The 22,764-nt window shown below is 42.1% G+C and overlaps 4 protein-coding genes across 4 annotated transcripts in view; 2 read left to right on the forward strand and 2 right to left on the reverse strand.

Annotated features, from left to right (window-relative positions):
• Nucleotides 1-1,297: 1,297 nt before the first annotated feature.
• Nucleotides 1,298-2,091, reverse strand: LOC141620836 (limonoid 1-O-acetyltransferse-like). Its single transcript, XM_074437601.1, has 3 exons — nucleotides 2,078-2,091; nucleotides 1,866-1,979; nucleotides 1,298-1,778 (listed from the first exon to the last, which is right to left on the reverse strand). The coding sequence occupies exons 1-3, from the start codon at nucleotides 2,089-2,091 to the stop codon at nucleotides 1,298-1,300; spliced, it is 609 nt and encodes a 202-aa protein (XP_074293702.1).
• A 530-nt stretch (nucleotides 2,092-2,621) lies between these two features.
• LOC141620837 (uncharacterized) lies at nucleotides 2,622-3,002 on the forward strand. The gene has a single exon (XM_074437602.1). The coding sequence runs from the start codon at nucleotides 2,622-2,624 to the stop codon at nucleotides 3,000-3,002; it is 381 nt and encodes a 126-aa protein (XP_074293703.1).
• Nucleotides 3,003-7,262: 4,260 nt separating this feature from the next.
• Nucleotides 7,263-7,940, reverse strand: LOC141620838 (limonoid 21-O-acetyltransferse-like). The gene is made up of 2 exons (XM_074437603.1): nucleotides 7,546-7,940; nucleotides 7,263-7,350 (listed from the first exon to the last, which is right to left on the reverse strand). The coding sequence occupies exons 1-2, from the start codon at nucleotides 7,938-7,940 to the stop codon at nucleotides 7,263-7,265; spliced, it is 483 nt and encodes a 160-aa protein (XP_074293704.1).
• A 679-nt stretch (nucleotides 7,941-8,619) lies between these two features.
• The window catches only part of LOC141620839 (uncharacterized), a 41,348-nt gene continuing 27,203 nt past the window's right edge, over nucleotides 8,620-22,764 (forward strand). The window contains exon 1 of the mRNA XM_074437604.1: nucleotides 8,620-9,805. Within this exon, the coding sequence (XP_074293705.1) occupies nucleotides 8,620-9,805 (1,186 nt within the window). The remainder of the gene's footprint in view (nucleotides 9,806-22,764) is intronic.

Here is a 22,764-nt window from a genome sequence, read left to right on the forward strand (position 1 = left end):
AAAGGAAATCTTCCTTCACCGTCGTTTTGTTCCGGAGTGTTGGATCGCCGCTTCGGGAGATCAATTTGCGCCCGAGCTCTCTGTCTCTCCTTCTTACCTCAAAGATCTGCTCTCCTTTGATCTTCTCTCATGTTTTCCATAGCTTTCAAGATTTTCTACGCCGGTGAGCGAGAATCTGCGTGGGACCGGGCGGCGGAGTGACGCCCGAGCTTGATGTTCCTTTGATCGATCCGGTCCGGGCCGAGACAACAGGGGTCCGGGAGGTAGAGAGGCTTTTGTTGTCAGTATGATTCTTGGGGTATGTCCGGGAGCCTGCGTGGCCACTGTCGATGTTGGACTTTGGGTAGACGATGGTGGTGGTGATGGCTGTCTGCTCCCTGACATGGCTTCGGATACTTGCTTTTCCATTGTATATTCAGAATATCAACGATTGACGACCACAATGCCTCACGGTGGGCGCCAAACTGTTTAGGTCTTTTTTACCTAAGTCGATTTAGGGTCAATGTAGTCTATATTCGTTGGTTGATTGTTTGATTATTTGTATGTCAATAAGTAAACGGGAAATAAACTGCGTAATGTAAATTGACACGTAAGATTTTGGTGACGCGGAAAACCCAATGTGGGAACAACCGCGGGAGGGACGGTACCCTGCCAAGTATTGCACTATATGAATTGGAGGATGATTACAATTGTGGTACGTAGTTAATCCTGCTGGCCCTAGGCGTCAGGCCTGCAAGATTCAGAGTGAGCGTATATTATTTGCCGAGATGTGTTCTTGAATGCTGTTGTATGAATGAGTACGGATGTGTTGAATGAATTGTCTTGAATTCCTTCCTTGGCTATTTATAGGGTAAGAACCCTAGATATGTCCTACCTTGAATATGGAAAGGGAATATTATTTCCATAAGGACTCCTTTCCAAATCCGAATTCCCTTACCAATTCTCCCCGATCTCCCTAACTTCTCCCTAACTTCTCCCTGACTTCTCCCTGACACTCTTCTCCTTAACGCGGGCACCTTTCGTGACGGGCTCTTGATCCTTCTCAAGCCCGTTCCCTCTTCTCCTGACCGCGGGCTCCCTTCCTCCTCACCTTTTCTTTATAATCTTTATTTTACCAAGTGGGCTTTCTGTATTATGCTATTTTTAGCCCAAACAATGACCAAATGATCATTGACAATAACATGTAATCAAATTTCAAAAACAAAATAAATACTGTAACCTGGAAACATTTCATACGCCTCACAACATTGTTTGTTAAGGCTTTAAAACATAGAGTGCTACAGGTTTATACACTTGATTACTCCCACTTAGAAGTTAAAGCAAGGAATTCTTGATTAGTCTCTAGAATTTGCATGTCTTTCTTCTCTAAGAAGATCCATGCTACGGTTCCATTTGTACCATCAGGATTATTATAGTCCGACAATGTTATCACATTACGGACCAGAACTATCTCCCTGTTCATGACCGGAAAAACAATCAATCTCGGCTTGCCAAACCCGAAATCTGCCTCACTCATCCCGTTTCTACAATAGTTTGACGAAAAATAGGTGCCTTTCCTGTACCCTGAAAAGTATTCATCTAACTTTCCTCGGTGAGCGATCACTGCCTCAGGCCCACCACTTTTAAACTCATTCACTGTTTCATCCTTCAACTTGAGAATTGCATCATGGATTTTTGCAACTAGTTCAGGAAAGCTGGCACCCGTCTTACCAGAGGCAATTGGGTTGGCTATAAGATTACCTATTGATTTTTCGGACAAGGGAGCGCCAATCCTTCTCCTTATTTCAGCAGCAAAGTAAAGCACAGGATTTTAAGTATGCTTAGAAACTACTGACTCATCAGCTAGACAATGTTCCCAGGCGAACCCGAGCACAGACTCGAATCTCGTCGGCTTTGGAACCTGTTTGCTGGTGACCATGGCCTTCAGTTTGGTCAATGCCACGTCACTGAAAAGGAACCCTTTTCCCACTTTCTTCAGACTGTCATAAGGAGGAATATAAGATTCAAAAGTAGAGTTATGTGGCTCCTCCTGTTTTTGTAGGAGTATAATTTTGATCAACTAACTACGTATTCTAACTCAAGGTTAACCATGGTTATTATTCTGTTAGAAGTATGGTTAGAAGTTAGTTACTGCATCAACTAAGTCGGTTAATGATCAGTATATAAGCTGATGCATATCTCATACTTTTTTTTTTTTTTGCAAGCAAAGGGAGAATCCCTCTCCCAGCTACCAGCCCCAGCTTCATCGGGGTTGCCCCACGAAGGCCGACCAGGCTGATCCAAGGAGCGAGCAAACCCTCGGACACCCAGACACCGGCAAGCCCAGGGTCCACTTATTCAACGGGGTTTCCCCTCGAAGGCCGAAATAACCGCATGCGTTCCCCACAGTGGGATTTGAACCCAGGACATCGCACTTTATTCATTCAAACATTCAATCATAAGAGTCCATGAATTCTTTCATGGTATCAGAGTAGGATCCCTCTGATCCTGTTTCTGTTTTTGTCTTCTTCTTCTTCTTTTCTTTTCGCTTCCGCATATACAACAATTAGTGTTTCTTTCTTCGTTTGTTTTCTTTCTATAAATTCATAAAATCCAAGAAAATCAAGTTTTTTTTAATCAAAATGCCTGGAAACAGTAATACCATTGATGTTAATGATCCGCACTACATTCATCTTTCTGATGCACCTGGTGGAAAGTTCGTTGCTAATGTCTTTGAGGGTACTGGTTATGGCGAATGGAGAAGATCAATGTTGATAGCGCTTTCTGCTAAAAATAAGCTTGGGTTCATAGACGGCTCAATCCCCAAACCTGCTGCAAATGCTGCTACAGCAAACAGTTGGCAACGCTGTAATGATGTAGTTTTTTCTTGGATTCTCAGCTCAGTTTCTCCCACAATTGCTGATTCTATTCTTTTTAACAACACTGCCAAAGATGCTTGGGATGAATTGCAAGAAAGATTTGGGCAATCCAATGGAGCACAACTTTATGGCGTTCAGAAATAGTTGAATGGTTTTTCTCAAGGGAATGATGATATTGGTACTTATTTCACAAGATTGAAGTCAGTTTGGGATAAAATTGCAAGCATGGGAATGAATCCAAGATGTACTTGTGCTTGTAACTGCGGAGCACAAGAGAAGCAGCTCCAATTTCAAGAACATCAGCGAGTTGTTCAGTTTTTAATGGGTTTAAACGACTCCTACACTGCAATCCGTGGTACAATTTTGATGCAAAATCCTTTACCAAAGATGTCTGTCATCTATAACAATCTTCTACAAGAAGAAAGACAGCGAGAAATTCATAATTCCTCTCAATTTCAGTCTGGTTCATCTGCTATGTTGGCCAAAAACATGGGTAATAAGGGAAGTACTTGGAATTCTCACTACAAAGGCTATCAAGGAAACAAGGGCACAAATTATGGGAATACTCGAGGAAATGTCAGTAATGGTGCTACTAATGGTTTTGGGGGTACTGGAAATTACAATAATTTTCAAGCAAACAAAGGAAATAATACTGGTTTCAATGGCTCAAACACTTTTAAAGGCAAGAATTTGGACAATGGTTCAGGAAATGCTGTTGAAGATAAACCACCACCACCTTTCTGCAAATATTGCAAGAAATATGGTCATGTCATTGGGAATTGTTATCATTTGATCAACAGGAATCGCAGATTTGCAGGAAATGCGTTTTTTAATCAGTCTGAAGATTTTTCTTTCTCTGGTTTTGGAAATGGTCAGTCCTCTGGTGCAGCTGCTACTGGTATGGGTCCTGTCAATACTTCAGGTCAGATGAATCAGAATGATGGAGATGGAGCAAGCACTTCTCATAACAATAACACTGAACACATTTCTTCTGCAAATTTTGCAGGTATGGGTTCAACACCTCATCTTTTACATAATGATCAGTATTGTTCACCTGTCTTTTATACTTGGATACTAGATACTGGTGCTAGTGACCATTTTTGCTCCAACAAAGCTTTGTTTTCTGATTTTCATTATCTTGCTAAGCCTTATACTGTGTCTTTGCCTAATGGAGACGTTGTTCGCATTGATACTGTTGGTACAGTCCACATTGCACCATATTTTCCTTTACTGAATGTTCTCTATGTTCCATGCTTTAAGTATAACCTAATTTCTGTTAGTAAGTTAAATAAACAACTGAACTCAATAGTGAGTTTTACCCCAAATATTTGCTACCTGCAGGACTTTGCTAGGAAGCCCTTGGTCCTTGGTAGGAACCATAACGATCTCTATCTGCTGCATCCTGAGTTTCATACTGCATCTTTTCTTGCTAATAAAGGAGATCACAGTAGTGGATCTTGTTCTGTAGTTTCCAAAATATCATGTAAAACATGGCACCATAGATTAGGACATGTTCCTCTATCCAAGTTAAAACAGTTACAGCTTTGTAATTTTCTTCCTAATAATGAAACTGAAATTGCAACTTGTACTATTTGTGCTCAAGCCAGGCAACATAGGCTCTCTTTTCCAATTAGCTCTTCTGCTTCAATGTTTCCTTTTGAACTGATACATGTAGACTTGTGGGGTCCTTATAATACTCCCACTTATAATGGTTACAAGTATTTTTTTACTATAGTGGATGATTTTACTCGTTGCACTTGGACATATCTGCTTTCTAGTAAAAGTATTGCTTTTGGATTTATTAAATCTTTCATTGCAATGGTTCAAACACAGTTTGATAAGAAGGTCAAAATAATACGATCAGACAATGCATTTGAGTTGGGAACAAGTGATATTACAGCCAAATTCTTACTTGATAATGGTATCTTGCATCAAACGTCTTATTTCCACACACCACAACAGAATGGTGTTGTAGAACACAAACATAAATATCTTCTTGAGACAGCAAGAGCACTGAAATTTCAATCTAATTTACCCACTAAATATTGGGGTGATTGTGTTTTAACTGCCACCTATATTGTTAATCATATGCCTTCTAAAATCTTGCAAAACCTTTCACCATATCAGATTTTGTTTGGCAAACCCCCTGACCTGTCTCATATGAGAGCTTTTGGTTGTTTAGTTTATGCCTGCACTACCAAACCAGGGAGGGACAAGTTCTCTCCTAGGGCTACTTCATGTGTTTTCTTGGGTTATCCGTTTGGAAAAAAGGCATACAAGTTGTTAAATCTATCCAATCATTCTATTATGATTTCTAGAGATGTAAAGTTTCATGAAGATATTTTTCCATATCTATCAAATAATTCTCAAAATTTTATACCTGTAGCAATCCAGGAAAATCATGACACTAATCCTGATATTCTTTTACAACAAGCTGATAATACCACAGTCAATAATAATAATACTGCTGCTACAAATTTGCCTAATACAAACAATAATGAAGCCAGTACAGTGATACCTAGACACTCATCCAGGGTATCTAGGCCCCCAGCTTATTTACAGCAATATGACTATAATTCTAAGACTAGATCATGTAATATAGCTGAATCTGGTTTATGTTGTTTTACCCTCACTTCCTTATGTGAGAATGTGTCTGCTAGGGAATACATTCCTTCTGCTTGTTTCATTGCTGCTATTACTCCGGCCTTGGTTCCAATCCAAGAGCCTTATACTTTTGAACAGGCTGCTCAATTTCCAGAATGGCAAGAAGCCATTGCAGCAGAATTTAAAGCTCTTGATGCAAATAATACATGGTCTATTGTTCCTTTACCTCCTGGAAAGAAAGCAATTTCTTGTAAATGAGTCTTCAAAGTCAAGCAAAAATCAGATGGCTCCATAGAAAGATACAAAGCAAGACTAGTAGTCAAGGGCTATACACAAAAGGAGGGTATAGATTATACAGAAACTTTCTCACCTGTTGTTAAAATGACAACAATTAGAAGCTTGGTTGCAGTTGCTATAAAGAAAGGTTGGGATATGGTTCAGCTAGATGTAAATAATGCTTTCCTACATGGAGAGCTAGATGAGGAGGTTTATATGAAGGTCCCACCTGGTATGGAGGTCACAAATAAGAAACTTGTTTGCAAATTACAAAAGTCTCTTTATGGACTCAAGCAAGCATCCAGACAATGGAATGCTAAACTATGTCAAGCTTTGAAATCAAGGGGTTATGAACAATCACTCAATGATTATTCCCTATTCAAGAAGAAAACAGGTGGAAAAGTGGTTTTCCTAGTTGTTTATGTTGATGATATTCTCCTAGTAGGAGATAATAAAGAAGAAATCACCAATCTGAAGTATTTCTTGGATAATACTTTTAGAATCAAAGATCTAGGACATCTTCATTTTTTCTTAGGCATGGAGTTCACAAAGACAGATCAGGGCATAGCTATGACTCAAAAGAAATTCACAAAGGAAATGCTCACAGAATTCAACTGTCTTGGTTGCAGACCAGTCAACAGTCCTCTTGATGCTTCAGTCAAGCTTGATACGGACTCAGGAAATCTTCTTGATAATCCAGCAGATTATAGAAAGCTTGTTGGCAAGTTGAACTATTTAACCAACACACGCCTGACATTGCCTTTTCAGTACAGTTGTTGAGCCAGTTTATGTCTTTTCCAAGAGAGAATCACTGGACAGCAGCTATGCATGTGCTTAAGTATCTCTCAAAAGATCCCAACCAGGGAATCTTATTCAACAACAATGCAAATTATAAGTTGGAAGGTTACTGTAATGCAGATTGGGCTGCTTGCTCTCACTCTAGGAGATCAGTCAGTGGTTTTGTGATTTTCATGGGAGGTAGCTTGCTGTCTTGGAAGTCCAAGAAGCAACAAACAGTCTCACTCTCATCAGCAGAGGCTGAATATAGATCACTCAGACGGTTGACTGCAGAACTGGCTTGGCTAAGCAGGTTATTAGCAGAATTGGATGTTCCTGAAATAAACAGCATTCCTGTTAAATGTGACAGCCAGGCAGCCATCCATATTGCCAAGAAGCCTGTCTTCCACGAGCGTACGAAACATATTGATCTTGATTGCCACTTCGTCAGAGAAAAACTATTACAAGGTCTTATAAGTTTATCCTACATACCCACAAAGGATCAACCAGCTGATTTATTCACTAAAGCCTTAAGTGGTCCTCAGCATCGTCTTCTTCAGTCCAAGTTGGGGATGTATTCTACACCCTCCAACTTGAGGGGGGGTGTAGGAGTATAATTTTGATCAACTAACTACGTCATCTAACTCAAGGTTAACCATGGTTATTATTTTGTTAGAAGTATGGTTAGAAGTTAGTTACTGCATCAACTAAGTCGGTTAATGATCAGTATATAAGCTGATGCATATCTCACTTTGTACTTACCAATTTATTCACTCTTATCAATACAGAATTCTCACAATACTTTCTCTCGTTTCTCTCTATATTCATTGTCTTCCTGCAATCATCAAACATCACATACTTTATTCATTCAAACATTCAATCATGAGAGTCCATGAATTCTTTCAGTTTTTCCTGTTTTTGCGGTTCTGGATGATAAGGAGGGAATGCAATGACAGTAGAGTCAAAGTCGGGTTAAATCAAGTCGTCGCAGTTTGTTCTAGCGAGGGCGGACCAATGTTTTAAGAATAACCCGAAAGAGGTCCCATCCATGATCTTGTGAAGCATGTAACACCCAATCACAACTCCGCCACAGCTGAAAACATTGACCTGAAATGCCAAGTGAGCCAGTTCCGAAATGTGTTGCTCACCAGTACTGAGAATATCCAAAGGAGGACAGAATTGATACTTGGTTGACAAGTCAAGTGACTGAGATGAGCCAAGTACAGCTGAAAGAGTGCAATTCACATCTGCTACAACAAAGGGTATCCCTTCATCGTTGCAAATGATGGTTGAATCGTCTTTCAATCGACCTGCAAGAGGGTAGTAATGGACAAGTGTTTTCGAAAGGGCTAGTTTTAGAGCAGTAATATCAACAGGCTGTGTTTGAGTAGTGGGATTGTAGAATATAAGAGATGAGATATGCATGGTGGCAGATATTTGATCAACCATAGAAAGATTGAAGGTTCAGAGATGAGGCGGTGTCGGTTTGAATGGTTTTACAGTTTCTCTAGATATGATTTTCACTTGTGAATCTAACATGGTTGTCTCCATATTTTATTTCCTAGGAATACTTGCTTATTTGCTGAATGCTGATCAACAGAAGGGGAAGATAACTTGCTTATTGTAAAGAGAAGGGGAGAGTAACCTCTTGTCCAACAGTCCACAAGAAACATGTAAGCAGGAAAAAGGAAGCTATAGGATAGTACTAGAGTATGCTAGGAGTAGTCTAGTTTTACTTTACATTAATTAGATTTAGACTAGCAATATGATCTAGTGGTTAATAACCAAATTGTAGGTGTATATACTACACTCTTTCCGCTGTAAATTTCTCAAGCAAATTAATGCAATGTTTTTCACAAAAACCCAAATCAAAGTTATTGATCAACACTGCAGTCTCCTGCTCCTCTTGCTCGCATTAACTCAACATGGTATCAGAGCCTCAGGAATGAGGAGACTGATAACCACTTGTTGTTGAGCAATAACTTCTAATGCCAGTTGTGTACTGATCTCAGTCTATATAAACTAGGCTTTAGTTAAGTGAAATTGCATCCAAAATCTCTCCTTTCCATCGTCTTCACAAATAATTCTTTAACTTTCTCAAACAATGACAAACCCCAACACTGGTAGCACAATGAGTACCTCATCCACAGAAACTGTTGGTTCCTTAGTCCCTTCAGCAAATGCCATCCTTGACTCATCTGATCCACTGTTTTTCCACCCTGCTGAGAGCACCCATCCCATTGTGGTGGACACCAAGCTCTCAGGCATTGACAACTACTTTGAGTGGAAACGACAGATGGAGTTAGCTATCTGCATCAAGAGGAAGCTCGGCTTGCTGACAGGTGTGGTGAAGAAACCCACCAATGATCCACTAAGGGAATCAGCCTGGATGACCTGCAACAGTCAACTCATATCTTGGATCCTTCCCAATATGGAGCCACAGATCAGGAAGTCTGTGATGTATATACCCACGACAAAAGAAATCTGGGACTATCTTCAAAGGCAATTTTCAGTGAGCAATGGTGCTCGAAAGTTCAGGCTCAACAAAGAGCTTGAGGACTTGGAACAAGGGAACAAGAGCATATGTGAATATTTCACTGAGCTCAGGATCCTGTGGCAAAACATAGAGCTCATGAATGACTGGCCTCCAATTAGCCAGATGACACCTGAAATTGGTGCATGGTTGGAAGCTCAGCAAAAGGAGCAAAATGAAAGGAAGCTCTTTCAATTTCTCAATGGTCTTCACTCATCTTATACCACTCTGAGAAGCAACATTCTCATGATGTCCCCACTTCCAAATGTAGAAGAAGCAGCTGCTATATTCCAGCAGGAGGAAGCGCAGAGGAAGAACTACAAGCAAAGTGCACAAGTGGAAGCTGACACTTCTGCTTTCTATGCCAACCATAGAAGTGATGAACGCATTCCTTTATGTGAAAAATGCAAGAAGAAGGGGCATTCAATCAAATCTTGCTGGGAAGTTGTGAGCTATCCTGCTGGACATCCTGCAGAGAAATACTTTCCTGCACAGCAACACTCTACCAATCCTAAAGTGAACCATTCAGGGACATCTTCAAGGGGATACAAACCTGGGATGCAGAAAGGGAAGTTCCAGAGGTTCACAGGGAAAGGAAAGGTAGCTGCTAATGCCATGTCAGGTGGAGGAGATGAAGATACTGCTGGAGCTATCACTTTGACAACTGCTCAGTTTGAGCAATTGATGAATAATCAGAAGGGCAAAGAGAATGCTGCTTATCCTGGATCTGAGGATGAAATGGAAGCAAACTTCGCAGGTATGACCTCCACTTCCTCAAAACCTGTTAAAACTAAGTCTGTTGAGTGGATAATCGACTCAGGTGCTTCAGATCACATGATCTCAGATCTGAGACTCTTGCAAAACCGCAAGCAACTGAAATTTAAACCAAAAATCAACCTGCCTAATGGGGTATCATCCTTTGTCTCCCATTTTGGCACATATCAACTTAAAAATGGGGTTACCTTGAACAAAGTTCTTTATGTTCCTACTTTCAAACACAATCTCCTCTCAGTTCAGAAACTTATAAAGGATGAAAAATGTGTTGTGACATTTTATGAGCACATGTGTGTTATACAGGACTTTCATACCAAGAAGATTAAGGCCTTTGGAAGGGAAGAAAGAGGGATCTACTATCTGTGGACAATGGGCCCACGGGGGCGCTTGGGAACGAACAAGCGTTTGCATTTTTGTGGAGTCGCCACCAATTTTTATGGGAAATTGGAACCGTTCGAATACCTCGTGTCATGTCAAGATACAAAGTAGTGACATGAACACTAAGCAATCGTTACCCTTAGCATTCTATGTCTAGAATGACTCTCGTGGATGCCAATGAACACGGATGTTCACAGATATCTGGAATAAGGGGTGAGGGTACGTATTAGGAAGCTCTTTTGATCGAACACCTAATCCCGCCCGCCTCGATAACGGCCTCTACTAATGATTAGGGAAGTTATTCGTACTTGATATATCGTTGATTATATGCATGCAATGCAACATCCAAGTTTTAATCCTAGCATGTGAAGATTAGACTAAGTTGGTGAACAATTAGTTAGCAAACAATTGGGTCGAAGTTGGAGTTTATGTTCAATTACATGTGAAAACATACAAATGATACAAAATATAGCGATAAATAAAAGAAAATTACAATAAAAATTACAATAATTACATTGGATTAGGCGATTTATGTCGAAAATACCTTTAAAACGGATAATTTGAGAAAAGAATAAAAGAATAAATTAACGAACAATCAGAAGGCGATAATATGAATATTAGTTAATTATACGTAACTAATTAAACTAGGTCAAGGCAGAAAAGGAGTTCAGGGACAGAACTCATCCTGGAACAGGCGCAGCAGGAACTGCGCCCTTTGGAAGAGGCGCAGCAGTTGCTGCGTCTGTTCCAAGGGTGAGTTCTGGCTGTGAAGTCGGAACTGCAAATCGTTAATATTAATTGGTGAATTTTAAGGATTGATTAGTGATGATTGACTCGGATGAAAGTGATTTAATTCATTAATTACATGTGAAAGAGTCATAAAACGATAAAACATGGATGAGACGGAATTATACGAATTAATTACATGGATGAACGATATTAATTACAAATTAACAAATTAAACTAAGCTAATTAGGTTAAATATGATGAATTAATGATGAATACAATGAACAACAGATGAAATATATATCAACGACGAATTCCAGAGATTCAATATGAACAAATCGAATTTCTACAACCCGGATTCAATTTAATGACGAAAACCCGCAAATATGAGATTATAAGGGATTTAAGTCGGAGTTAATGATGAATTAAACATGTGAATGAATGATAAATAATATACATGTGAGATTAATTATGCTATTATGTCAAAGAATTAACGAATAAACGAAAACGAATAAGAAAACGAACAAATTAACAGAGGACGAAGGAAGAAGAAAGGAAGCAGGAACTGCGGCAGCATCACGAAGAGGCGCAGCAGGAACTGCGCTCCTTCGAAGAGGCGCAGCAGTTGCTGCGTCCTTTCTCGACGGTTAGTCTTCTGGAAATCCGAAAAAAGGGTTTTAACAAAGGGTTTTATAAATCGGTTTTAATTGGTATTTTCGACATAAACCATACATTAATGATACAAAAAGTAAATAACAATAAATAAAAGAGAGATTATACACCCTCAGACTTACATGTTGACGAAACGAGATGAACTAAGATATCGATTAGTGATGCTCGACGCGAATGTAAAGAAAGTGCCCTCGTAAGAGGAAAACGATTAGATTAATTAAGTTGATTGATTGTGTAGTTGGTGAAATTGGTCGGTCATGCAAATGAGGCTGGTACTCAGAAAGATCCGAGCTTACGTGGTCGAATGTTCAAGCACGTAGGCGCCAAAAAGTAAGAACAAAGGTCTAGAATGCAAAGGGAGAAGAGAAGGGCGGACACTCGCGTGAGAAATATGAGGAGCCGAGGCTCCTATTTATACTAATCACGTGAAGGGTTAGGGTTTTGGAGAGTCTTTGGAAGTGAATCTCGGAAAAGATATGAAAAAGATACGAAAAACACGCAGAAAAGGGTCTGGGAAGAGGCGCAGCAAGCACTGCGTCTCTTGGAAGAGGCGCAGCACCTGCTGCATCTGTTCCCAAGTGGTTTCCTCCTGCGGAAGAAAGATTTCCGTGTTTAAGTTATGGAAGGACGGAATAATTCGGTTTTCCTTAATACCTTGTACAAATATTACGGGAAATTGTTTACCAAAAGATAAAGATTGTGAAAGAATTATAAAATATGGAATAGAAATATCCGGAACATTCCAGAACATTCTGACTCGGGATTTAAAGATTATCAGAAAAATGAAGACGGTTATAGACCCGGACTCCAAATGTACTCTAATTACTGTCAAAACGACCGTATCGGCACGTAGATGACAACTAAGAGGTGGACATTAATATTTGAGTGATCACTTGACGATAATCTTATGAACTGTCACAAATCGTTCCGCGTATCAAACATGTGGCCCAATCATCATCGGGTGGTTTGCGGGAGGTGCAGAAATGAGGTATCTATAGAGCCCCCACTTTGACTGAGGCTTGGACAAGGCAAAAGTCAAAGTATAGCCATCAGGTCAATCGAAGATTACAACCTGACGACTATGGCGACGCGAGGCGGCTCAAGGGGTCTGAGCCAAGGACCTGTCGTCGGGAACATTTTAGAGTCTGTCGACTATCAGGGAGGGTCGTTTAAAGTCCATTAGACTACGTAAGGAGGCTCGCCAGCCATAAGAAGAGATCATACCTGAAACTTCTTGAGAGATGCTTCCGGAGGTGCGTAGGAGCTATAGGCTAAGCGTAGGAGCTAGAGGGTAAGACCTAAAAGGTAACTAAGGTTTGCGAGTAGCAGGACACAGGCGGGAGCTGCTGAGAGAAAACTGCTTGGGTAGTCTTCGAGAAATAATTGCGAGTAGCAGGACACAGACGGGAACTGCTGAAAGGAAAACTGCTTGAGTAGTCTTTAAGAAAATATTGTAAGTAGCAGGACACGGGCGGGAACTGCTGAAAGGAAAACTGCTTGGGTAGTCTTCGTGCCTTGAGAGGGAAAGTCTATCCGCTTACTCTCGCTTGGGGGCAATACAATGAAGAGAAGGCGCGTCGAAACACCTGTCGAGAAATACTTGCTCGTTGTGACAAGCAAAGTCTTGGAAGTGATAACTAACGTATAATAGTCTGTAGTCGGTTTAGAAATGCGGGTCTAAACGAAGAATGATCGTCAAAAAAGAATAAATGTCATCGGGGAAGAGGCGCACCAAAGATAGGCCCACTAATAACGAACTCATAACGAATTTTTGAAAATTGGCATGGAGGGAAGCTCAGGAAGAGGCGCAGCAAGAGCTGCGTCTCTTGGAAGAGGCGCAGCGCCTGCTGTGTCTATTCCCAAGGGTGTGTTTTCTGCGTAAAAACGCGATAAACAGAGGCATTGTTTCCATTTATTCGAAACACAAAACACACATTTCTGTCTCAAATCTTCACCATTTCCGCCAAGGTTTGATCCAAAAGCTTGCATTAATCATGACTAATTGAGGTATGTAACTCATTTTTGCATTAATCATCCATATTTGCTTAATTTAGGTCGAAAAAATTAGGGTTTCCAACCCAATTTGATCGAAAATTTGGGGCTTTTCCCCCAAATGAATTTGCCTTGTGAAATTGCTATTAGAAATGGATAATTCGTAATATAAGGAACATAACCATGTATTCACTTCGAATTTTCGTTGAGTTTTGAGCACTTGAGTGAAATTGAGACGGTTTCACAGCTAGACCGTAAATCGCTTCGAAAATGGCCTTAGGATTGCCCATTTGTGATGAAACTTGATATTTGGGATCCTTGGATGATGGGTAAACTTTCTACCATCTCGGAATTTTGGTTTGTGACGGCTTTTTCAGGGCACTTTTCTAAGGCATAATCGTCGTTATAACGAAATGCTGCCGAAATTTTAACTTGAACCCATGACTAGGCTTCAAATTAGGCTTGCCTTGACCCTAACTACCACATGAGTGATCGGGTTTGTGAGAATATGGCCAAAGATGGCGAGAAAGGAGCGATTTCAGGGCTTCCGAAGGCTCGGAAATCCCTTAACCAAGGCTCGTTGTCACGTGACACGGCCTAAATTTGCTTTAATGTTGCAGGTGATGAGGCTTCTACTTCTAGGAGGACTCCCATGGAGATAGACGCTGCTGTTGTCGAGGAGGCTTTGGAGCAGGCCTTCACCGCTGCGGTGATGGCTGCTGGGGACGAGGTCCACGAGGAGGAGGCTGTTGAGGAGGAGGAGGAGGCCCCGAGATGGGCCAACGTCGGACGTGGAGGTCGTCAGCTGAGGGGAGCGCCCGCGTGGGCTGAGACCTGGGAGAGTAGGCACTTGCTCTGGGCCGCAGAGGGTCACCTGTCCTACAGGACGGTGAAGAGTTTGGTAAATAGGAATTCACTACTCGTCATTGACCTTCTTTTATTTATTTCGTTCATATCTTTTCCAACTTTCATTCAAAACTAAAGATAGCTTTTGTTTCAAATCATAATAGGAGGCCGGGAACATCAGATCGTTCTTGGGCTACACGACAGCGGTGGAGTGCTACGAGCGACTGTCTGCGGAGGAGCGCACCATGATCGAGCGTGGAGCGTTCGGTGCCTTGGTGGAGGCCTGGAGGGATATCGCGAAGAGGAAGTTGCGGGCTAACCTTAGCCTGGTCCGCGCTATCTTGGACCGATTCTGGGACACGACTTCCACCTTTCACATGCCTTTTGGTGAGGTGGGAGTCACTCTGGAGGACTACGGCATGATTTCAGGTCTGCCGTGTGGGACCGAAGAGGTAGAGTGGCCGGAGACTGCCATGAGGGTGGACTCGGCCGAGGCGAGGAGATTGATCGGCTGGAACTTGTCGCCGAAGGCTGTTACAGTGCCGGGCTTGGTGCCCAGTTCTTACGTTCGAGACTACTTTGCGGGAAAGATCCCGGCGCTGGTGACGATTGACGAGAGAGAGACGGCTCCTCCTCCTCCCCTGTCGTACACCGAGAGAGAGCTCTCTTGTGGCTTTGGTGGTTTTGTCTTCGATTTACCTCGGAGACAAGGGAGAGAGGTTGTCGACGAAGCTTCTTCCCTTCCTTTCGACCGAGCTCCCTTGGGCGTTGGGGACCGGGTCATCTTTGCTGGTTTTGCGGTCCTCATCCGCTTCATGAGGGCCATGGTTCGTCCGGAGTTGATGGAGAAGGGGACTTCTCCTGGTGCTGTCGGACCTGGACTGCTGCTGGAGGTATGAACCTTCATTAGATTTGAAATCAATTTTCTTCTCCTTTATCAAATTACGAAAGATCGTTATTGACTATCCTTCTTTACAGGCGTGGGTGTACTCCTACTTTCCGAGTCTCTCCCTAAGAGGACGGAGCCGCTGGAGAGGGCCTATCCCATTGTGAGGGATTGGGTGATGTGTAGGACGAGGAGCAAGCGTTCCTCTCACGGCGTTTACCGACGGGACGTGAACGCTCTCCAGTTGGACAGCGTGAGCATCTCACTTATATTCATTTTGCTTCTTCATTGCTTTTAATCGATCATAAGAATGACCCTTTGTTTGTCTTGTTCCAGTGGGTGCCCAGGCCTTGGGCGGAGTACGCTGGAGCGCCTCCTTTTGTGGCTGAGGTCCTTCGACCTAGGAGCTCGAGCCGGTTGCTGTTGAGGACGTCGATGGGTCATGTGTGGTACTTGGGCGAGCGTTTGGCTCGTCAGTGCTCTCGGGACGTGTTGACGGTTCCCATTGATCCTCCTAGGACGATGTTCAGAGAGCCTTCTGATGCAGAGAGGGAGGCCGACTTGGCTGGCGTCGGTGGTGCCGCCCTCCTTCTTCCAGGTGAGGACTACTCGGCGTTCCTCTACGGGAGGTCGGCGTACTGGCCGGTAGTGGTGAGCATTTTTACTCTTCTTCTTTTTCCCTTGATTTTGAAACTATGATGAAAGATCACCGAATAACGAGAAACACTTGACTTTGCAGGAGGTTGAGGCAGCGGGCATCGAGCCCCCAGAGTACCCCGAGACCCTCGAGTACACTGACGCGACTGGGAGGACGACGATCTCCGAGCTACGTGACTTTGACGTGGCGGTGACGGATACTGGCCTGGACGATTGGCAGCATCTGATTCGGAGGGTGAGCCTCTAATTTGCATGATTTTTGTGTAAGAACACATTTGGTTGAACTTTATTCAATTATTGAGAACTTCTTTCTTGAAAATGCAGGTCGCGCCGTCTCGGTTCGTGGCGTTATGGAGGGTGGCCAACCGGCTGCGAGCTACTGCCGTCGAGGCACTTGTCGGCGGTCGAGGTCGTCAGGTATGAACCTTGTGCCTATTTCATTTTTGAATTTTGATTTTGTCCTTTAATTGCTTGAAATGATTGACATGAGCCAATTTTGTCGCTTGCAGGGGGACCGCGAGCTGGAGCGAGAGTTGGCCCAGTCTCGGGAGGAGACGGCTCGCTTGTTGAGGGAGCTCGAGGTTCGAGATGCCGAGATCGCTGCTCTCGCGGCAAGAGTTGCGGAGTTGGAGGGCGACCAGCAGTAGTTTTGTTTTGTTTTTGTTTGTATTTTTGCACACTTTGTATATTTTGACCTTCATTTTGGACATTTTGTTTGGGGCTCGAGCCCCCAGTTTGCTGTACATTCCCTTGTTTGGTGTATATATGACGGCCTGAGTGTCTTTGCTGCTGGGTTGTGTTGCTTGTGCCTGCAGATTAGCTTTTGAACAGGTTTGGTAGATGACGGTTTATGCCGTCATGATGTCGAAATTCACGCATAAATTACCAAAAACATGTTTGTATATACATATGTCCTAACTTAGCGCAAAAGAATGACTCAAAAGAATGCAAAATCGCAAAAGAAAATGCCAAAAATGCGAAAAAAATGCCGGAAATGACCGGACGGTAGGGAGGGTTACCCCTAAAAAAAGAAAATAAATAGAAACCTATAAGTTAGAAATGAAATGATTAGGAAAAAAAAAAGAATTATGTACGTGAAGTAAATATATTAATTTTGAAATGTATAAAAAAAATGAAATTTAAGAATGAAATTTAAAATGAAAATTAATTCCTAAAATGAAAATATACAAGTGTGCTAAAGTGAGAAAAATGTCGATACTGCCTCGAAATACGTGCCTGCGGAATTAGGAAACACGAAATATGGCAATTTTGCGTATTTACCAAAACAATAACCCGTAGGAATAGGAAATTATTCGTCATGGAATTTGGAAAGATCCAACGCGGAAAATCACAGAAGTTGAGCTGAGGAAGAGGCGCAGCATGAGCTGCGTCCCTTTGAAGAGGCGCAGCAGGTGTTGCGCCTATTCCCGGGTGTGTCTGCTCTGGCAGATTTTAGGAAACAGAAATTAGTATAAATAGAGACGTCGATGGAGCTTTTATTCACACAAATCTTCCGTCTTTTCTTCGTCTTTAATATAAAATCTTTAATATAATCATTCATCATGAATACTTTGGAGATTCGCTTAAAAAAATGGACCAACGAGTTTTCCAACATGGAGAAACACGACATGGGTGCCTATAATCTTGGATCGTTGTTGAGTTTGAAGCTTATCAAGGTTGTCAAACCGTTCTTAGATGCTTGTCTTGATTATTGGGACCCGAATTATCATGTTTTTGCGTTTCCCGGAGGTGATATTTGCCCATTTCCTGAAGAAATTGCTGCGATTGGTGGGTGGGACCCTGAACATTTGCCCGATATTCCTCCTACTTCGCAAGGGTATAAGAGCAAATTTAGAGATTTGCTGGGATTGACCAGACTTGAGGTGGACCGTCTAGTGACCTCAAAAGGAGTGCGAATGTTGGACTTCATTGACCGATTCATTAATAGGGCCGATCCCACCGTTTCTTATGTTGCTAGGCGAAGAGCCTTAAGATTTTGCTTGTTGCATGTGTATGTCCTTCAAGGGCATGTTGATGAAGACTTGAGAGGTGACCCTCGTCTTTTGGGTCTTGTTGAGCAAATGGAGTTGCGTAGGAGCCCAGCTTGTTTATGCTTAGGAGAGATCTTATTGGGTTTAGATAATAGGAAGGCCAACCGTGACCTACCGTATTTGGGAAGTCCCGTTATCTTGCAGGTAAAAGAACATTTTTCTTTTCTTTTTCTCTTTCTTTTTTTTTCGTTTTTTTTTTTTTTATGTCTAATACCCGCTTTTGGTAGGTGTGGCTTATGGAAAGGCTTCGATTGATCGAGCCCCCAGTTCATGTTCCTTCCTATCATGCTCGCTCGATTGCAATGAGGACCAGGCTGTACATGGTGGACTTCACACGAGTCTGCGATTATTGGAAGAATAAACTGAAGAGTGATGATGGCCCCTTGATTAGATGGATCGTACCGTGGTGGCACCTCAAATCTGTCACTGGAGTATCTTCTCTGGATCCTACTCGATCTGTGCGTATTCCCGGCTTGGAATTCATGGTGTGCATCTTCCCTGAAAGGCTGATGAGACAAATTGGAATGAAGCAGATGATCCCGAAGCTTGATACCGTTCCGCAGACTGCCGTGGCGCTTACTACTGACAGTCGAAGGGAATGGGCCATTAAATGGGCCCGAAGAAACATGTGGTTCTTGAACTCTTCTGCTAATGCCTTATGGGTGTCGGGTTCTTATCTGCTATGGAGGAAAGCTACTACTCCGGATGAGCGCGAGAGATTGAGGAAGCGCGAGCCCGTTGATTACAAGGTGCGCGAGGTGGAAAAGGAGAAAGAGAAGCATCTGACCGAAGGAGAGGAGGAAGCCGGGTTTCGAGTTGTTCATCCTTCGAAGAAACCGAAGACTTCTCCTGCCGTGGAGATGGTGATTAACAAAAATGGGAAGTCTAGGCCTCGAAAAAGACCGTTGGTTATTAGGTCCGAAGTGGTGCAAGAGCGTCCGGCTCGAGGTCGTCACAAGAAATATGACAAGAATGACAAGGGCAAAGGGAAGATGGAAGAATAGCCCCTGTCTTTATTATTATTATTTATTATTATTATTATTATTATTATTATTATTATTATTATTATTATTATTATTATTATTATTATTATTATTATTATTATTATTATTATTATTATTATTATTATTATTATTATTATTATTGTTGTTGTTGTAATAAAAAGGTGGGGTTTTTAGAATCCTAGCCTCTTTTATTTTTATTATGTGACGTATTATTATTAGAAAGAGAATGAAATAAAAAGGTTACGTGGTTATGAAACTGTTGTGGTTTTCTATTTATTATTCTTGTCGAATTTCAAATGCAATGCAAATGTTCTTCTATTCACATTTAAGAGTAATGGGTTGTATCCGGTGAGGGATTGCCTACGTATTCATTAAAGAAATGAAATCAAACCCTTGCGCGTAGTTCGAGTAAATGTAAAAGAATAATTGTTCTAAGCAAGAGCTTGTAATGAACTTAGAAAATAAGCATGAGCTTCTACTTACTCTGAAGGTGCAAATTTAGTTTATTTGATGATATGAGGATGACAAAATTTGTCAAAATGCAAGAGCAGAGTGACATTAGCTTATTTCAGCTTGGCCAGGGGCCGTTTATTTAGTGCCACAAGAGCGACACGTGAGGTTACGCGAGGCGCATTTTTGTTCCTATTCTAGGCATAGTACCGTTTCAATTGGTCAAGGGTTGTCGGGTTTGAAAACCCATTCCCATCTAGGTCTGTGATTCTAACCGCACCCCCTGGAAGTATGGATTTGACTAGAAATGGTCCGGCCCAATTAGGCTTGAATTTTCCCCGTGGATTGACAGGTAAAAGAGCTCTAACCGATTTGAGCACTAAGTCTCCTTGTTTGATGTTCCTGGGTCTAACCCTTTTGTTGAAAGCGCGTTTGATACGTGCTTGATATGTTTGGACATTGTGCAAGGCGCGTAGCCTACGTTCATCCAGGAGGATGAGTTCTTCATATCTATCCCTCTTCCGATCGGTCACGGGATTTGACTTTCGAGTAAGATGCGCAAAGATGGTATCTCTAACTCGACTGGTTGTATAGCTTCCATGCCGTAAGTCAAATAGAAAGGAGTGGCCCCAGTGGGCGTCCTAACAGATGTGCGATATCCCCACAAAGCAAAGGGTATCTTGCTCGGCCAATCTCGATAGTTGTCAATTATTTTCTTGAGAATTGTGACAACATTCTTGTTTGCTGCCTCTACCGCGCCATTAGTCTGTGGTCTATATGGCGAAGAGTGGTGATGCCTAATTTTGTACTTGGCTAGCAATTGCTCAGTTTCAGCTTGGAAATGTGATCCATTATCACTCATGATCTCATGTGGGCAACCATATCGACAGATGATGTTTGTTTGTATGAACTTTGCCACGTTTTAAGCCGTAAGACTAGTGTAGGAAGCCGCTTCTACCCATTTGGTGAAGTAGTTGATTGCCACTAGAATGAAACAGTGACCTCCTGTTCCGGCTGGAGTTATCTTCCCGATTATGTCGATTCCCCAGGCAGAAAATGGCCAAGGAGATGTCATTGTATAGAGCAATGAAAGAGGGACATGTTGTACATTCCCGAAGATTTGGTAATTGTGGCAATGTCTTACGTATTTGATGCAATCGGATTCCATTGTGGTCCAATAGTACCCTAAATGCGTGATTTTCTTTGCCATCATGGGGCCACTCATGTGAGGACCGCATTCTCCATCATGAACTTCTTCCATCACCTTTCGTGCCTGTGAATGATCAAGGCAATGTAGGATTACACCAAGAGGTGTTCTTTTGTATAACTCTCCTTGCATGAGAACGTATTGGGAAGCTAGTAGGCGTATAGCACGTTGTCCCCTTTTGTCCATATCTGGTGGATAGGTACCGTTGAGCTTGAAATTTAGGATTGCTTGGAACCAGGGTTCCTGTGCGATCTCCTCTTCATCGGTGATTTGATGGACATATGCCGGCTCTGGCCGTCGTTCGATGCATAAAGGCATTTCTACCATATTATCTGGCATATTAATCAAAGATGCGAGTTTTGCAAGAGCATTTGCAAATTGATTTTCTTCTCGAGGTAGATGTAGATATGTCACGTGATCAAAGAATTGGGCAACTTGGTCTATCCTGGCTTGATAAGGTGCTAGGCTTTCGCTTCGGATTTTCCAAGATCCTGTAATTTGATTGATAATCAGGGATGAATCCCCATGTACTCGAAGATTTTTGATGCCTAAGCTCACGGCCGCTTGTAGTCCAATGAGACAAGCTTCGTATTCTGCGGCGTTATTTGTCACCTCGAAGTCGAGTTTGACAGAAATTGGTGTATGCTCACCTTCAGGAGAAATGAGCAACACTCCTATTCCAAATCCTCTTAAGTTTGATGCTCCGTCGAAGTAAAGGTCCCAGGAGTCTACGTCAGTTTGAAGTATATTCTCATCTGGAAATGACCAAGTATCTATTGTTTGTGCATCGTCGATGGGATTTTCTGCGAAGAATTCGGCAACAGCGCGCCCTTTTATGACTTTCAGAGGCACATACTTGAGATCGAACTCTGAGAGCATTAAAGTCCATCTTGCTAGACGTCCGTTAAGGATGAGTTTCTCGAAGAGGTATTTGACTGGATCCATTTTGGAGTATATTTTTACGGAGTAACTAAGCATGTAATGACGTAGCTTCTTCGTTGCCCACACAAGAGCGAGGCATGTCTTTTCGAGTTGTGAGTATTTGCACTCGTACTCCAAGAACTTCTTACTGAGATAGTAGATAGCCCTTTCTTCATTTCCTACAGTTTGAGCTAGCATGGCACCCATGGCTGTTTCGGTTACTGTGAGATACAAACCAAGAGGTTGATCTCATTGAGGTGGCATGAGCATTGGTGGCTTAGCTAATATCTCTTTGATTCGGTCAAATGCCTTCTGACAGTCATCATCCCATATTGTGTGGTCTGTTTTCTTGAGCTTTATGAAGATAGGCTCACAAATCATTGTAAGTTTCGATATAAATCGACTTATGTATTGCACTTTTCCTAGGAATCCTCTGACTTCTTTTTCTGTTTGAGGTTGCGGCATTTCGATCAGAGCTTTGATCTTGGAAGGGACTATTTATATACCTCGTTGGCTAACGACGTATCCCAGGAGTTTACCAGATATCACTCCAAATGTGCATTTCTGAGGGTTGAGCCTCATGTTGTATTTTCGTAGCCTTAAGAAGAATTTGCGAAGGTTCGCAATATGTCCATCTCTTTCCTTGGATTTGACAATCATGTCGTCTACGTATACCTCAACTTCTTTGTGCATCATGTCATGTAGAAGTGTAGTTGCGGTGCGTTGATATGTAGCTCCGGCGTTGATTAACCCAAACGGCATCACCGTATAGCAATAGGTTCCCCATTGAGTGACAAAGGCAGTTTTATGCATGTCTTCTATGGCCATCTTGATTTGGTTATAACCCGCGTACCCATCCATGAAGGATAGTAACGCGTGATCTGCGGTATTGTCCACCAATATGTCGATATGTGGTAGAGGGAAGTCATCTTTAGGACTTGCTTTGTTTAAGTCCCTAAAATCAACACAAACACGGATTCTCCCATCCTTTTTGGGTACAGGTACTATGTTAGCTACCCAGTCAGAATACTCGAAAACTTTGATGAACCCGGCTTTGAATTGCTTATCGACTTCTTCCTTAATTTTCAGAGCCCATTCTGTTCTCATTCGACGAAGTTTCTGTTTCACAGGCTTGAAACCTGGCTTGATTGG

Source organism: Silene latifolia, chromosome X (genome assembly GCF_048544455.1).
Source record: "Silene latifolia isolate original U9 population chromosome X, ASM4854445v1, whole genome shotgun sequence".
Taxonomy (NCBI): domain Eukaryota; kingdom Viridiplantae; phylum Streptophyta; class Magnoliopsida; order Caryophyllales; family Caryophyllaceae; genus Silene; species Silene latifolia.

Excerpts from the sequence above, each read along its gene's own strand:
- LOC141620836 (XM_074437601.1), bottom strand. Across the intron at positions 1,779-1,865 it reads AGATTCGAGTCTGTGCTCGG|GAGAAGGATTGGCGCTCCCT; the intron begins GTTCGCCTGGGA and ends TGCTGAAATAAG.
- LOC141620837 (XM_074437602.1), top strand. The coding sequence starts at position 2,622 with ATGCCTGGAAACAGTAATACCATTGATGTTAATGATCCGCACTACATT.
- LOC141620838 (XM_074437603.1), bottom strand. The coding sequence starts at position 7,940 with ATGCATATCTCATCTCTTATATTCTACAATCCCACTACTCAAACACAG. Across the intron at positions 7,351-7,545 it reads ATGGATGGGACCTCTTTCGG|GAAGACAATGAATATAGAGA; the intron begins GTTATTCTTAAA and ends TGATGATTGCAG.